Source organism: Electrona antarctica (genome assembly GCF_951216825.1).
Source record: "Electrona antarctica genome assembly, chromosome: 19".
Taxonomy (NCBI): domain Eukaryota; kingdom Metazoa; phylum Chordata; class Actinopteri; order Myctophiformes; family Myctophidae; genus Electrona; species Electrona antarctica.
Genome location: NC_136800.1, coordinates 20104335 through 20119741, shown reverse-complemented (window position 1 = coordinate 20119741; position 15407 = coordinate 20104335). Strand labels below are relative to the sequence as shown.

Below are 15407 nucleotides of genomic sequence, written 5' to 3'. Positions count from 1 at the left end.
ACCTCTGCATGTATACAGTACACCTCTGCTGAACCAGTGTTTCTGCATGTATACAGTATACCTCTGCATGTGTACAGTATACCTCTGCATGTGTACAGTATACCTCTGCATGTATACAGTATACCTCTGCATGTGTACAGTATACCTCTGCCTGTATACAGTATACCTCTGCATGTATACAGTATACCTCTGCATGTATACAGTATACCTCTGCATGTATACAGTATACCTCTGCATGTATACAGTATACCTCTGCCTGTATACAGTATACCTCTGCATGTATACAGTATACCTCTGCCTGTATACAGTATACCTCTGCATGTATACAGTATACCTCTGCATGTATACAGTATACCTCTGCATGTATACAGTATACCTCTGCATGTATACAGTATACCTCTGCATGTATACAGTATACCTCTGCATGTGTACAGTATACCTCTGCATGTGTACAGTATACCTCTGCATGTATACAGTATACCTCTGCATGTATACAGTATACCTCTGCCTGTATACAGTATACCTCTGCATGTATACAGTATACCTCTGCATGTGTACAGTATACCTCTGCATGTATACAGTATACCTCTGCCTGTATACAGTATACCTCTGCATGTATACAGTATACCTCTGCATGTATACAGTATACCTCTGCATGTATACAGTATACCTCTGCATGTATACAGTATACCTCTGCATGTATACAGTATACCTCTGCATGTATACAGTATACCTCTGCATGTATACAGTATACCTCTGCCTGTATACAGTATACCTCTGCCTGTATACAGTATACCTCTGCATGTATACAGTATACCTCTGCCTGTATACAGTATACCTCTGCCTGTATACAGTATACCTCTGCATGTATACAGTATACCTCTGCCTGTATACAGTATACCTCTGCTGAACCAGTGTTTCTGCATGTATACAGTATACCTCTGCTGAACCAGTGTTAAATCCAGTTTCTGCATGTACAGTATACAGTATACGGTACCTCTGCTGAACCAGTGTGTCTGCCTGTATACAGTATACCTCTACTGTTAAATCCAGTTTCTGCATGTACAGTATACAGTATACGGTACCTCTGCTGAACCAGTGTTAAATCCAGCCTTCTGCCTGTGCCTGCCTTCCCAACACTCTTTCCTCCTTAACCTTTCTGGCATGGACAACATGCTTTCATAAAAAAAAAGAAGAAAGAAAGACAAATGTGCTGCTGTGAAGGGCTTGAAAGCCTATTTACAGATCCTGTCCCACATTGCCCATATCTCTGCACTACTGTAGCTACTGAACGTATTATATATAAATGTGTGCGTGCAAACTGTACACGTATCTCATTTAAAGATCAATAGATGGATAGAGATAACACTCTGCTGTCTTTGTACTTGCAATTACCTTGACACACATATTCCTGCAAATAGATTTATAGCTACGCTGGATCTATTCTTCTATTCCGTCGTCTATTGCAGCGGTTCTCCGACCTTTCCATGTCAAGGACCCCTACAGTTATGGGCATTTGGCTTCAGGCCGGCCCCCATCTGAAAAGGTTTTGGATAAACCACATAAAAGAAGATGTGTGCTATATTATTTTCTATATTATTCCACATTGTTCCAAAAATGTTCAAGATTTTTCAAAATATTTCAAAGATAGCCAATCTACAAGCTCACCACAACTTTTCAAATAGCCCAAGTATAGAATAAGGTCAAAATGGTTACACTGATTTTGATGCTATATTAACTAATTTTGCCTATAGGACCCTATGGAACCCCGTCAAGGACCCCTGGGGTCCCTCGGCCCCAATTTGAGAACCACTGGTTTAATGTGTCTGTGTGTATGTTATGTATTGTATCTGTGAGCTAAACAAAACACCAAATTAATTTCTAATGGATGTGAAAACTTAAGACAAGACTCCCTGGACCGCAGGCTTCAGACTTGAAAGAGAATTCAGATATATGAGCCTTGGGTGCCTCACTTTGCCTTGCTGGGTCTTGGGCTGGAGTGACCCCAGCCTTTTGCTTTGTAATCTCGTACCGAGGGTTGCACGATTATTGTTTCGTTCAATTCAGCTGTGCTGAACTGTTTTCACAGGAACAGTATAATAAAACTACAGCAGACAACCCTGGTTAAATAAATAAAATACAAATAAAAAATGCATGAAACCGCTGGCAACGGAGAAAAGGTCACTCTTTTTTCTCTCTCTCTCTCTTTTTTTCTCCAAATCATTGGGGCGAAGTAAAAATTTGATACCAGAAAATTTGAAATGCCCTCAAGGATTGTCTTAACATAGTCAAGTTTAAAAATTAATGTCCCTTTTGAAGAAAAGAGGAGTGTGGTAAAAATGTCACTTTAGTCTTGTAAAATGACACCTTTCAACTCAACAGACGATATTGCAATAATTGCGTAATTGCGATACTCCACATAATTGCGGTATTTTACATGTTACTTTCTAATGCCCTGTGAGCCGTGAGTAGAGAGTGAATGTCCTGGCAGATAACACTTGCCTGCATGTTTAAAAAGCCTCAAACACTGTCTGCTATAATCTTTTCAGGCTCTGCGTTTGATAAGAGCTCAGCCACATGGGCGGCGCTGTCCCGGGTGGCAGGCCTGTGCAACCGCGCCGACTTCAAAGGCGGACAGGAGCACCTTCCCATTCTCACGGTATATGAACACACGCACGCACACACGCACGCGCGCACGCACGCACGCACGCACGCACGCACGCACGGCACGCACGCACGCACGCACGCACGGCACGCACGCACGCACGCACACAACACACAGGTTTGGGTTATCATACTTGTGAGGACAATCAACATCTTAAGGCGCCGCTGCCAATTTTACGAATGCCAATTTGATTACATGTTTAACCGTAAGCCCAAAGCCGAAAAATGCCACACACACTTCCACCGTGCTTGAGTCCTTCATTTGTCCGTTTCCAGTGTTGGGCAGTAATATGTTACGATAGACGTAGGAGGTCTGATTTGATTTCCAACTAGAACTTGGTTTTCTGGCAGTGATGTACCTGGCCGCCCCATCAAAAAGATATTTAGACACGGAGCCGAATAATCAGCAGCAGGCAGTCTTAATTAAGTAAAAAGTACCAATACTGCAATTTAGAAATACTCTGTTACAAGTAAAAGTCCGGAATTCAAAATGTACTTGAGTAAAAGTATTGGCTTCACAATGTAGGCTACTCATTTTGCAGAATGTCCCATTTAAAGTTTCCAAATGTATATGCATGCACTCTCAGTTATAAGTTAATAATTTATATTACTTTATAAAGGAGTAATACGTAATTATCACTTCCTGGGTAATATGCTATTTCACACACCAGAGTGCAGGACTGCCAAAACAGAGGAACCCCTGGAGCGGTTTTGGGCTTCTGGGACTTGCTCAAGGGCACTATGGCATGGGCTCCATAATAATAAGCTCTATCCTAAGCCAATCCATTCATTAGTAGGCTACTCAAAAGCAACACTGACAGCCTGAAGAAATTCCTTCGGAAAATACCTGATCTTGTGATCTCCAAGCTCGAGCTTGAAGATTTCCTACACTGTTGTCCGACGACGTTTAGTGGTTGTTAAGAAGTACTATGTTGAATATAACTCTCAAATATGTTATTGTCTTGGATTGACATGGAAGTCTTATGTGTGCAATATCCTATTCGGCAAGGCAAAAACTCACGCACACCTACCCCCCCCCCCCCCCCCCCCACACACACACACAAGCACACAAACACAGATGCGGTTAACAACACAGACACCTTGAGGGAAGGTAAATCAATACTTTCCCATTGCTCCATCGACTCCGTAGCACCTCGCTAGATTGACCGGAGAAGATTCTCTCCACACGCCTCACAGCGGCACAGATTACGGCTCCTCAACAACTCCGGCAGGAAGCTGCCGCGGCCGCAGCGCGGTGCCGCTGCATGCCTCCGGAGGGCGGAAGAAGAAAGGGCCTCCTCACTGCATTAAGTATAACAGCCTGGTCCCCTGACAACTAGCGCTCTAACACTGGCTGGTCCCCTGACAACTAGCGCTCTAACACTGGCAGTCCAGTCCAGGCCGAGGCGCTCTCTGCTATATCATCACATGAAGCACAGTTGCCCCCCCCCCCAGCCCTTCATCCCCAACGACACCCCCATCCCCAACTCATCCCCAACTCATCCCCAGGCCAAGGCGCTCTGCTATAGCATCACAAGAAACATATAGTGCCCGCCACCTCCCCCTGGGCAGCGGCCCTTCATCCCCAGCGTCCCCGTCCCCCCTCCCACCCGTCCCCCGTCGTCTCCTGCTTTCAGGGAAAACAAGAGAAATGGAATTTTCCTTGATGTAGTTTATTCATTCGTGAAAAGGCACACAAAACAAGGACAAATCTTGCTTGAGCGCGGCGGCCGTCCTTGTTTTGTGGCTCATTCATGAATGAATAAGTAGGAAGGGAACGGGAAAGAGAAAGACAGATTATTTTTTCTCCCGGAGCAACGTTGGACTTCGGGTCAATCAATGCAGTACCGGCTTTTTAATGAATTTGTTACTAGGGTAAGACATTTGTAGGGGATGTGATCATTGCAGAATAATACATCGCACTTTTGATTTGTTTGTTTTAATGGAGGCTTAGCTGAATGTGCACTTTCCTATTTGAGTGATCTAAGAGCTTATACCTGGATGACTTGTTTTAATACATCCCATAATGGGATCTAATCGACCTATTGAAACAAATATTGAACCTTGTGCATTCATGCGTAGTTGGTAGTGGATGTGGAAAATCCATTCGGGGCCAATGTGGCAGAGCCTCTGTTTACTTTGTATTTTGAGCCCATGTTTTATGACTGTGTGTGTGTGTGTGTGTGTGTGTGTGTGTGTGTGTGTGTGTGTGTGTGTGTGTGTGTGTGTGTGTGTGTGTGTGTGTGTGTGTGTGTGTGTGTGTGTCTATTTTGGCCATTTCATTACAGGCAAAAAAAAGTTAAAGAAAAACTAAAGATAGCAGATCTTCAAGCTCACAACACATTGCATGGCGACGTGCACGAGTAGGTCGTCTATTTCGGCCACACGACACCATCGTACGACAAATTGTAAAACAATATGGCCTAGGCCCTAAGTGGTTGAAACCTACAGTAGGCTACACACATCTCAAAAGACTTGACAACACGAGAAGGCCAAAGCCTTATTCCCACTGGAGTGGACAGTGTTCAAGAATAATACACGCCATGGAGCCATGCTCATTACTTGGTGTGCACACCTGTGTGTGTGTGTGTGTGTGTGTGTGTGTGTGTGTGTGTGTGTGTGTCATTGAGTTTCTGTATTTCCGGCACTGTTTATGCCAGTGGTTGTTAAAGTGCAGTCTGGGGGCCCCGGGGGCCCCGCAAGATGAGGAACAGAACTTAACAAATGTTATAGGTCTGCAATTCAAAACTTAAAAGCTCACAACGTGTATATGTGCATGTGTGCTATTTTTTTTTAACATTTTCTAAATGTTTTTACAACACAAATCTCTCTCATTTTGGGCCTGCTGCTGGCACTAAATCTTTTCATATGGGGTTCCGGCGCGGCTATATTTAATGCATACAGTTTGGTGGTCCTTGACATGAAAATGTGTGAGAACCACACACTTCTCTATACTAATGTGTGCATATACTGTGCCTATGTGTAAGTGCCATCTGCTAACGTTTGTGCGTGTGTGTCCGTGCGTGCGTGCGTGCGTGCGTGCGTGCGTGCGTGTGCGTTTCTCTCTCTCCCCCACACTCCAGAGGGGCACAGCAGGGGATGCTTCGGAGTCAGCTCTGTTGAAGTGCATTGAGCTGTGCTGCGGCAGCGTGCGCAACATGAGAGCCCAGAACCCCAAAGTGGCAGAGATCCCTTTCAATTCCACCAACAAGTACCAGGTAGAGCAGGCATGCATGCGTCGGCCCCTTTTGAGCACACTCAGTCGATGTAACATTCAATGGTTTATTGGCATCACATCCGCAAGTAATGCGCCCGGGAGCTTTCCCTTTATTATTATTTATTATTATCTCAACATGCTCAGGGTACAGGATCTGCATGACAATACATTACAGGTGTTGACTCAAATCATGTTCTTTTTTTCTTCTCCTCCCCCACCACCAGCCTTCCCCCCCAGACAGAAATTGGGAAAGTCTAAAGCGTGGGGGAGGAAGGAAAAAGCAATTTTGTTCTGCTTTTGTGAGATTATTTATGCTGCGACTGGGATACAAATGATTTTCCTAGGGGGGGCGGGCGGGTGCAGGGGGGAGGTGGGGGGGGCTGAGGGGGTTGGTTGTTGCACTGCATAGTACAAAACCACAATCATTACCGTACCTTGCTATGCCAGCCAGCGCACAATAATGTGACATTCTTTATCTTTTTTAATATTTCTGTCCTTTTTTTCCACTCTCAAATCCGAGCGCGGTGTTGTTGTTGTTAACCAGTACATGAGTTGTATGTTATCCCCTCTGTTCGAGCGTGACTCACACTGCGCTGTAGGACTCACCAGGTGAATTTCCCATGGGGTAATGAATGCTATTGTACCGCATCATGAAAACAGACTGTAAAGCCATACGCGCCTCAAGTCAAGTCAGGTTCTATAAACAGCTTGGTATGGAGAGCTGTACTCCTTACAAAATGCTTACCGGCATTAAAGTCGAACGCTATACACTCGATGCTTATTGAGTTTATTAGCAATGTGGAACGCGTTTACGTCCACCACATTTGAGGTCATACAATCGAGTTGACGTATTGAACAACGGAGGTAATTGTGTTTAAAGATTTTATATCAGGTTGATGTTGTTTTTGTTTTGTTTTTAATACAGTATATATATTTTTTTGTTTTTCATGGAAAAAATAAAATGGGACACACAGTCACTGGTGTGTCTACAATCTGTCCATGACAGATTAGCCAATACAAGAATAAGTTAGCAGACCATAACTTATAATAAAAAAAACAAGAATTGATTAAATCAATTAATTACCAGCTGCATTGTTATTATCTGCGGGGGTCCACTATAACTGCCTCTGTGTCAGTTTCAGTGTAGTAGTTTAGGTTGGAACCAAAATTCTCTAAGTGGAACTATTGTGTTCTGAGTCGTTTGTTTCCGCCCAGACATATTTGTGGTGTGCGCACACACACAGACACACACAAACAGCGCATCATGGTTTAGCCAATGAGAAAGCCAACTGGACTAGACCAGCGACGTCAGCCAATGAGAAAACCAGCTGGACTAGAGGACTAGCTTGCACATCGATGATAGACTCAGCTTGCTATTGCAGCTAGTAAAAACGTGTAACTTTCCTGCTCTACCCTGGATTTGAACTTACATGGGTCTCCTGTGCAAGTCCTGATTTTATTTATTTTTTCTTATTCATTTGTTTCTTCTTTTTTTAACCATTCAGCTAATAGAGCCTGCCTGCTGCTCATGGGTTAAATTAATCTGAGCCTCAGGTCAAAATTTGTGTCAAACCAGAAACAGGATGGTGTGAAAGGTCATGTCTTACCTAGACACACACTCTAAATGTTTAGATGGCGGTGTGGCTCTGCTCATGTGATATCAGTACCGAGACACAGGTCTGATATCACATTTGATATCTCCGATTATCTGTGCACTGAGACACAGCTCTGATATCAACGACCCCCCAGAGCAGAGCCAAATAAGATACAATAATTCCATGAACAACAATACACATCAACACATGATTCAACACAATGAATCAACACAATCGCAAACGATCCAATAATATCCCATAACGCCTGGACTAAGAACTACAGGGAGGAGGCTGGGGAGGTGGGGGAAAGTTTCACACAGACGCTGAACGAGCTGCTTTGACAGCTCAGCATGAAGAATGAGTAGTGAGCTGAGGCTGCTTAAGAAGGCCAGAATGCACTATGGGAATGAGGCCGTGGATGAGATAGCTCGTAACGAATGAGTGAGAAGGGAGATGACCTGGAGAGGCAGCTGATTTAAAGAAGCAGAATGAATTACTAAGGGGGATGAATGAGGGGAACTATATATAATAACCTTTGCCTTCTGTGCCTCAATGAACTATCGCTTACGCTGGATTTATATTGTGTATTATCATGCTCTACCATACAGATTGGACACAACTACATTTTATTCATAGAAACAAGTTACATACCGGTAGTGCCGCTTTAAGCCTGGCATACCTATTTCAGGAACGATTTTCAAAGATTTTCAAAAGGTTTAACTTTTTCATGGTCAAAAATAGCAAAGTTCGACATGTTGTGGGCTAGTAGATCGGCTATTTGAAGTACATTAGGGCTTAAGTGCTTTTATTTTACTTTAATGGAACCCTGCGGTTGATTATTCAATCACGTGCGATGATTGGAGACTTGCCACATGACTGAGAAACATTTGCCATATTTAAGAGAAGACATCTTATTTCTTAACAAGTAGGCTGAGTTGTGCAGCTGTTCACTCCTGAGAGCCCACAGTATGACTGGCAACCGGAGGAGATCTCATTTACATTCCATTGCTATACATTATTTGGCATCAGCCCGCACAGGATTTCTATATAAGCTTGATGGTATAACTGTGTGTGTGTCCTTGAAGAAGTTCCCCCGTCAAAAGGCATATCTCTCAACCATCCATATGGAAAGATAATTCCGTCAATGGTGGGATAAAAACATCACAGATGCGCTGCCAAAAAGCCTTGCATTCAGGTGTGATGTCTTGCCCATAATGTTTTTCATGAAGGAGTCCCCATGGTGTTACACTATTTACAGTTCTTTAGTTCTTTACATAATCATTGCTATCGGGGCGGGAACCTCGTATCTCACCATTTCAACTTTTTATGTTGTTGTTTTTTTCGTTGCTTAAGGACCTACTTCATCACACAAGAGTGTTGCACAAAAGTATTTAAAATAGCACATCTACAAGCTCGCAACGTGAGCTTGTAGGTCTGCTATTTTCCCTATTTTAGGTTTGTTTGGACATACTAGGTTTCAATGTGACAGCAACAATAATAATAATAATGCTCCTCCTCCTCTGCCTATACTGTAGCTTTCCATCCACGAGCTGGAAGAGGAGCCTGGTCACATTCTGGTCATGAAAGGAGCTCCTGAGAGGATCCTGGACAGGTACATTATAGCTTCATCACTCGCCCATAGGACAATATTCATCTGTTTGGGCTCAACACAACATGTAAAATCAAATCAAATAATGTACTTCCCTGGTTAGGTGGGGCGGGCTTTACTGTAGAAGGCAAGTCGAGAAATAGATTCATTAAATCCTCAAGCCAAAGAAGGACCAGAACCACTGGTATATACAGTACAGTAGCACTGTACAGTATAACTGTCTTTAAAATACTGTTATTGTGGGGTTCTCAACCTGGGGGTCGCGAGAGCCCTCAGGGAGTCGCCAAATTATTTTGGGGGGGTCCCCAGATTATTAAAAAGAAGAAAGGTTTTTTTTTCTTTTTCGCGAGACATGGCCAAGGCTGTGGGAAGTGAGGATGCTGGCGTTGACTTTTCGCCGCTTCACCTCCAAATGTATGAATGAATGGACCATTGTAAGCGCTTTGAGTAGGCACGTAGTGCATAGAAAAACGCTATAAAAATGCAATCCATTATTATTATTATTACTGTACAATTCCACATTGTTCCTTTAAGGGAAAAAAATACTTGGAACCATGTGCAAGCTGAAGCTGGATTTCCTGATAAGCGTAACTGGTGCTGGGTGGAGTGCACTCAATCCCATTAATTAGGGATCCCCTGGTCGCTGTCCAAGGAGCTGGAAACAGTTAATTAAGGATCCCCTGGTCGCTGTCCAAGTGCTGGAAACAGTTAATTAGGGATCCCCTGGTCGCTGTCCGAGGTGCTGGAAACAGTTAATTAGGGATCCCCTGGTTGCTGTCCAAGGTTCTGGAAACAGTTAAATAGGGATCCCCTGGTCGCTGTCCGAGGTGCTGGAAACATTTAATTAGGGATCCCATGGTCGCTGTCCGAGGTGCTGGAAACAGTTAATTAGGGATCCCATGGTCGCTGTCCGAGGTGCTGGAAACATTTAATTAGGGATCCCCTGGTCGCTGTCCAAGGTGCTGGAAACAGTTTGTTCAACAACTTGCATCTTGTTCCAACTCAATCTAAGGTGGCTTGTAATGGCTACAGGATATAAGTGGAATTTAACCCATTAAGACAGATCTGTGTCACCTTAGCTTTTAACCACTCGTTATTTTAAACTTTAGCTATCGAAAAATAGCAGATCTTGGAAGCTTGTAGATCTGCATATTTTTTTAACGTGAAAACATGTGCAAATCTTTAAATATATATTCTTTCCCAGCGTTTTTAACTAAAATCTTTGCGTCCCTGAAACAACACATTTTTAAGATGGGGTTCGGCTGCCAATTATGTATCATTTTTGGTCTGTTTGATAAAAATACAAAAATTACAAAGGTATAGTTACAAATAGGGGATTCCCGTCCTTACTGGGTTGAATGGCATTGTGTGTTGTTGCTGTTCAGGTGCAGTAGCATCATGCTAGGGGGTTCCCGTCCTTACTGGGTTGAATGGTGTTGTGTGTTGTTGCTGTACAGGTGCAGTAGCATCATGCTTCACGGCCAGGAGCACCCCCTGGACGCCAGCCTGAGCGATTCCTTCCAGAGCGCATACATGGAGCTGGGAGGCCTGGGGGAGAGAGTGCTTGGTATGTATGGAGCTGGCAGGAGAGAGAGTGCTTGGTATGTATGGAGCTGGTAGGCCTCATGGGAGAGAGAGTGCTTGGTATGTGTGAAAGTGTCATCTATGTTCACTGTCATCTTGTGAGATGTGTTTGTGTGGGCATTTAACCACTTAGACTTCACTGTATATATACTTTGTCTTACGATGAATTGTGAAAATATAGTGCCCGAATGCGCGCTGTGAGATTTTAGGTAGATCTGCTATTTTTGCTATTTTTGATATTTTTGGTAGATTTTAGGTAGATCTACTATTTTTGGTAGATTTTAGGTAGATCTGCTATTTTTGCTATTCTTGATCTTTTTTATCTAGACATTTGGGGATTTGTTTGCGGGGAAATATATACATTTCTTGCCCATAAAAGGGAAGCCACGTTGAAAGAAAGAAAGAAAGAAAGAAAGAAAGAAAGAAAGAAAAATCACACTAGACGTTAATCATTTTATTTCTCGTTTTCTCCGTGCATTTCAAATCGCACAATGGATGTTTATCACTCTTTGCACAATAGAACAAAACAAATAGGCTTATCTGAAGCGACCTGAACTAAACTGTGCAGGTGTAAAGACGTGAAGCCTCTCGGATGGCTTCAGGAAGTGTCTCATTATGCTCTGTATAAATTACAGTGTTCATGTTACTGATTTATTAATGCTGTGGGATGCCACTGTGCAGTGATGCAAAAAGTACTCACATGTTGTAGTTAAAGTATCAATACTGAAATGTAGACATACTCTGTAAGTAGTAAAAGTCTGAAATAAAAAATGTACTTACATTTATGTAAAAGTACAAAAGTATTGCTATCAAAATGTACTTAAAGTATACCAAAAGTAGAAAGTGCACTTTATGTAGAATGTGTCATTTATAATTTTCAAATGTATGAAAATCGACATCCTCGCGACGCATTGTGAGCTTGTAAATCGGCTATTTTCAAATGGCCGAAATGTATAGGGCTGAAGTGGTTAATGTATGTTTTGTAATAATAATGAAAATCTACAAAGTAACTAAAGTTTTTAAATAATAATCAAAGTAAAAGTACAATATTTGCATCCAAGATGTAGTGGAGTAGAAGCAAAAGTATTGGAAACTGGAATTGCTTGTTGTACTTAATTACAGTACTTAAGTAAATGTACTGGGCCTGGGCCATGGCTCAGTGGTCCAGGCACCTTGGCTGGTAATCCAGTCTGGCAGTGTGCCGCAGGTTCGACTCCCGATCCCGACGGCCTTTACTGCATGTCTTCCCCCCATCTCTCTCCCCATTTCCTGTCAGCCTACTGTCTGTCCCTCCATAAAAAAATATAAAATAAAGTAAATGTACTGTCATATGCGCGTGTTGCACTGCAGTGTCTGCTGTGTTGGGAGGAGCCGCAGCCCATTAGAGGAAACGGAACGTTGGAATAGATTAGAAATAATTTAGGCTCATTTTAGGAGTCCAAAAGTGAAAACAAGTTTAGCCCCAATGCTTGGTCATCAGAAGAACGGAGAGATATTGTAATACGGTATTTTAGATCAGCATCTGGCAAATGTGCCGTCTAATTACATCACATTTGCATATTGCAGCAGCTGGGATCGAAATCAGTTTGTCTGCAGAAAGTCAGTTTAATAATCATGAATCTCGGAATGTTTTAATTACGTTTTTTTTAGGTACTTTTTGTTCGCTTTAGACGGTACAGGGTTGCGAGAGTGAGCGTATACTCCAGGGCAGAGTGGGGGTGCTGTATGGTGGCGCTTTCAAATAAGGTCGAAATAATGTATTTTGAATGAGTCTAAGAGACCCTGGGGGTTACTACACTTGATTACCTCCAGTACATATTGAAACTATGAAACTCATCAACTGTGGAATTGAGATTTCATCCCCCCCCCCCCATGCAACACAGAGAATATGAAGTTAGGCATCTTGCATTGTGGTTGCCAATACCATGCAGTATTTGCTCGGACAAATGTTCATTGTCATTCAAATATATGCAGTACATTTTTCATGAGACGTAGCCTGCGAAGTTAGTTCAGTCATGCTCAAAGGCGCATACTATACTATACTCAAGGGGTTAACATGCTGCATTACTATGTGGGCGTACAAGTGTGTGCAAGTCCCACACGTCATTCGCCGATGCGGCAGTCAGCTGACCAATTGGGCGGACTACTTAAGCTCACTAGACTGCATGCTCTTCCTGCCTTCCTCTGCATATGGTTCCTGGTTGTATGTGATGTTTTTTCCCACCACCACCCCAGCACCACCGGTGGGCTCTGTTATTTATGCTCCCTATGGGTTTTTTTATCTATCTCCCTGCTCTTAATGTTTTATGTTGGTGCTTAATCGTGCCGAGCAGGGAGGAAATCCAGCCGAACGCCAAGTCAAATATCATATGCACACTCATTATTCATTCTGTAATAAATATTGGTAAATCTATTCGTGAGTTGTCTGACTGAACTATAATTTTACAATTCTACATTTAAGGAGAAAATGGACAATGTGCAAGCTGGAATGCATGTTTCTTGCCTTGTGTACCCAGGGATCCCCTTGTCGCTGTCCAAGGTGCTGAAAACAGTTTTTTTCCTTTTTCTTTCTTTCTTATTGTTCCCACTCCATCTAAGGTTGCTTGTAATGTGTACACTGTACAGGACACCTTAACAGGATAAGTGGAATTGAATTGTGTGACCTGTGACCCATCCCTCTGCAGGTTACTGTGCTGCCTAATAAAGTGGTATTACAGTCAGCAGGGTTACATAATGTAGTAAAGAGAGTGCTGAGAGAGGAGGCGCTGAATTCTGATTGTTTGTTTAGCCGAAAGTGAAGAAATTGACCTGTAAGGAATAAGGATTTCAATCTATAGGGCTTAACTGGTTAAAGGTACAAAACAACAAGGATTGGAATAATGACAATAAAAGTACTGTTCCTGGAGAAACAGTGTGAGCTCTCTACTCCATGATGATGTATTGACCCCATGTCACAGCCTAGAGGGCAAACGGCACCAGGAATAATTACCATAATAACAACAGTGGACTCGCTATACCAATAATAATAAAAATCACACCCGTGTGAAGTGAGGGGCGCTCTTGTCATCGTACATAATCCAACAAATCAAAAAAGACATTGCAGCAAGCAATCCTAAAATCATTAAACCAATTAAAACCCAGGAAAGCATCCGTGTAATGTGTCATCTGTCTATTTTTGAACATGTGAGAAAAATCTTGAAAGTGTGAGAACATAGAGACTGATAGAATGTGTAGAATTGGCCTCAGGTCTGTGAAAATAACCGGTGTCTCCCCCCCCCCTCACCCACATTTCCTGTGTCCTCTTCTTGGTCCAGGCTTCTGCCACTTCAACCTGTCCCCCTCCCAGTTCCCCCGGGGCTTCGCCTTCGACGTGGAGGACCAAAACTTCCCCACAGAGGGGCTCTGCTTCCTGGGCCTGATCTCCATGATTGATCCACCGCGCGCCGCCGTCCCCGACGCTGTGGGCAAATGCCGCTCCGCCGGCATTAAGGTGATTGGTTCCGCTTCAGTCCATAATTCCAGGGAGAGCTGTTGGCTGATTTCGCCTGTTCCACTAAACCGGTTGGGAAAAAGGGGCCTTTTCGCTCTCTCTCTCTCTCCTGGGGGCCTCATCCATCATGGTTCTCAGAGCGTTGGACCACTGATTGGGTTTCTTTTCAGATCGCAAAACCGTCGCTGACAAAAACGGGATCAGGCGGAGCAACATTCGATCTGAGCTCTTTTAGTCGGAGAGGTGTGATTAATGTGGTTACAGGTACGGCTTCTGTGAAAGAGAGCATCTCTTGATCGATGTACATGGCACGACGAGGTCTAATGCTCAAAGAAAGATACTGAAATGTAATTAAGACCTCTGTGATGCACCTTTAATGGAGGCTCGCTCGCAGACGAGGCGTTTTTCTATAACAAAGGTGTGAGTATAAGAGTAGATAGAGATATAACCACACAGTCATTGAAATGTCTTACGGCGCTCACTCGGATGGCGCAGCGCTAATGTACCTCTCCACATAGGCGTCCAGGGTTCGTGGGTGTGAAGCCAGGCAGGGAAGGTGATCTTTTTATATATACATTTTTATCCCACGATTTTGCAGCCCATTTTTTTTCACCAAAACAAATGGGCCAAGCTGCTTCTTTTCACCTGACAGAGGAGAGTTTCCCCATGCAGTCGGACGTAGCGCATGGACACGTCACATGTCTGACCAGTTCCTTTCCCCTCCATCAAGTGCCCCGGCTGGCCAGGGGGAGGTAGTTTAGAGACCAGGATTACTGCATGTTTTTTGTGAGTGTACCTACCCTAGGGGACACGGGGAGAACATGCAAACTCCACACAGAAAAGCCCTTTCGCCTGATGACACGGAGGAGAGAACACGCCCCCAGCGCTGGGGGGGCTGGGGGGACTGGGCTGGGGGGACTGGGGTGGGGGGGCGGGGGGGGCACGGAAGGTGATCTTTTGTCGTGGCGCTAGCAGCTCCGTATACGGGCTGGTGTGGCGGCTGTCAGGGGGGTGTTGGACAGAATGGAGTAGGATGGAGCCGCTTGCTGATGAGCCAGTATGGCAAACGCTAGTGGCAAAATCACAGAAATGTGGGGAGAGTTAATTGGCACAATTACTAATTGGGAGAAGGGGGTCTTTTACAGTTTTTGGACTCAACGGTTAGGTAGTGCCTGGGGACACACGCAGCCCACATGCTGCATTTTGACCCAGGTGGTTCCGGAGCTGTTGAAAGCCCTGATCCTGTGC

The 15407-nt window shown here is 43.8% G+C and overlaps 1 protein-coding gene across 1 annotated transcript in view; it reads left to right on the top strand.

The window, feature by feature from the left end:
• Positions 1–15407, top strand: part of LOC306943028 (sodium/potassium-transporting ATPase subunit alpha-2-like) — a gene marked incomplete at both ends in the record, with an annotated part of 55378 nt that overhangs the window by 26033 nt on the left and 13938 nt on the right. The window contains 5 exons of the mRNA XM_079529233.1: positions 2550–2659; positions 5748–5882; positions 9012–9088; positions 10543–10652; positions 13984–14159. Of these exons, the coding sequence (XP_079385359.1) occupies positions 2550–2659; positions 5748–5882; positions 9012–9088; positions 10543–10652; positions 13984–14159 (608 nt within the window). The remainder of the gene's footprint in view (positions 1–2549; positions 2660–5747; positions 5883–9011; positions 9089–10542; positions 10653–13983; positions 14160–15407) is intronic.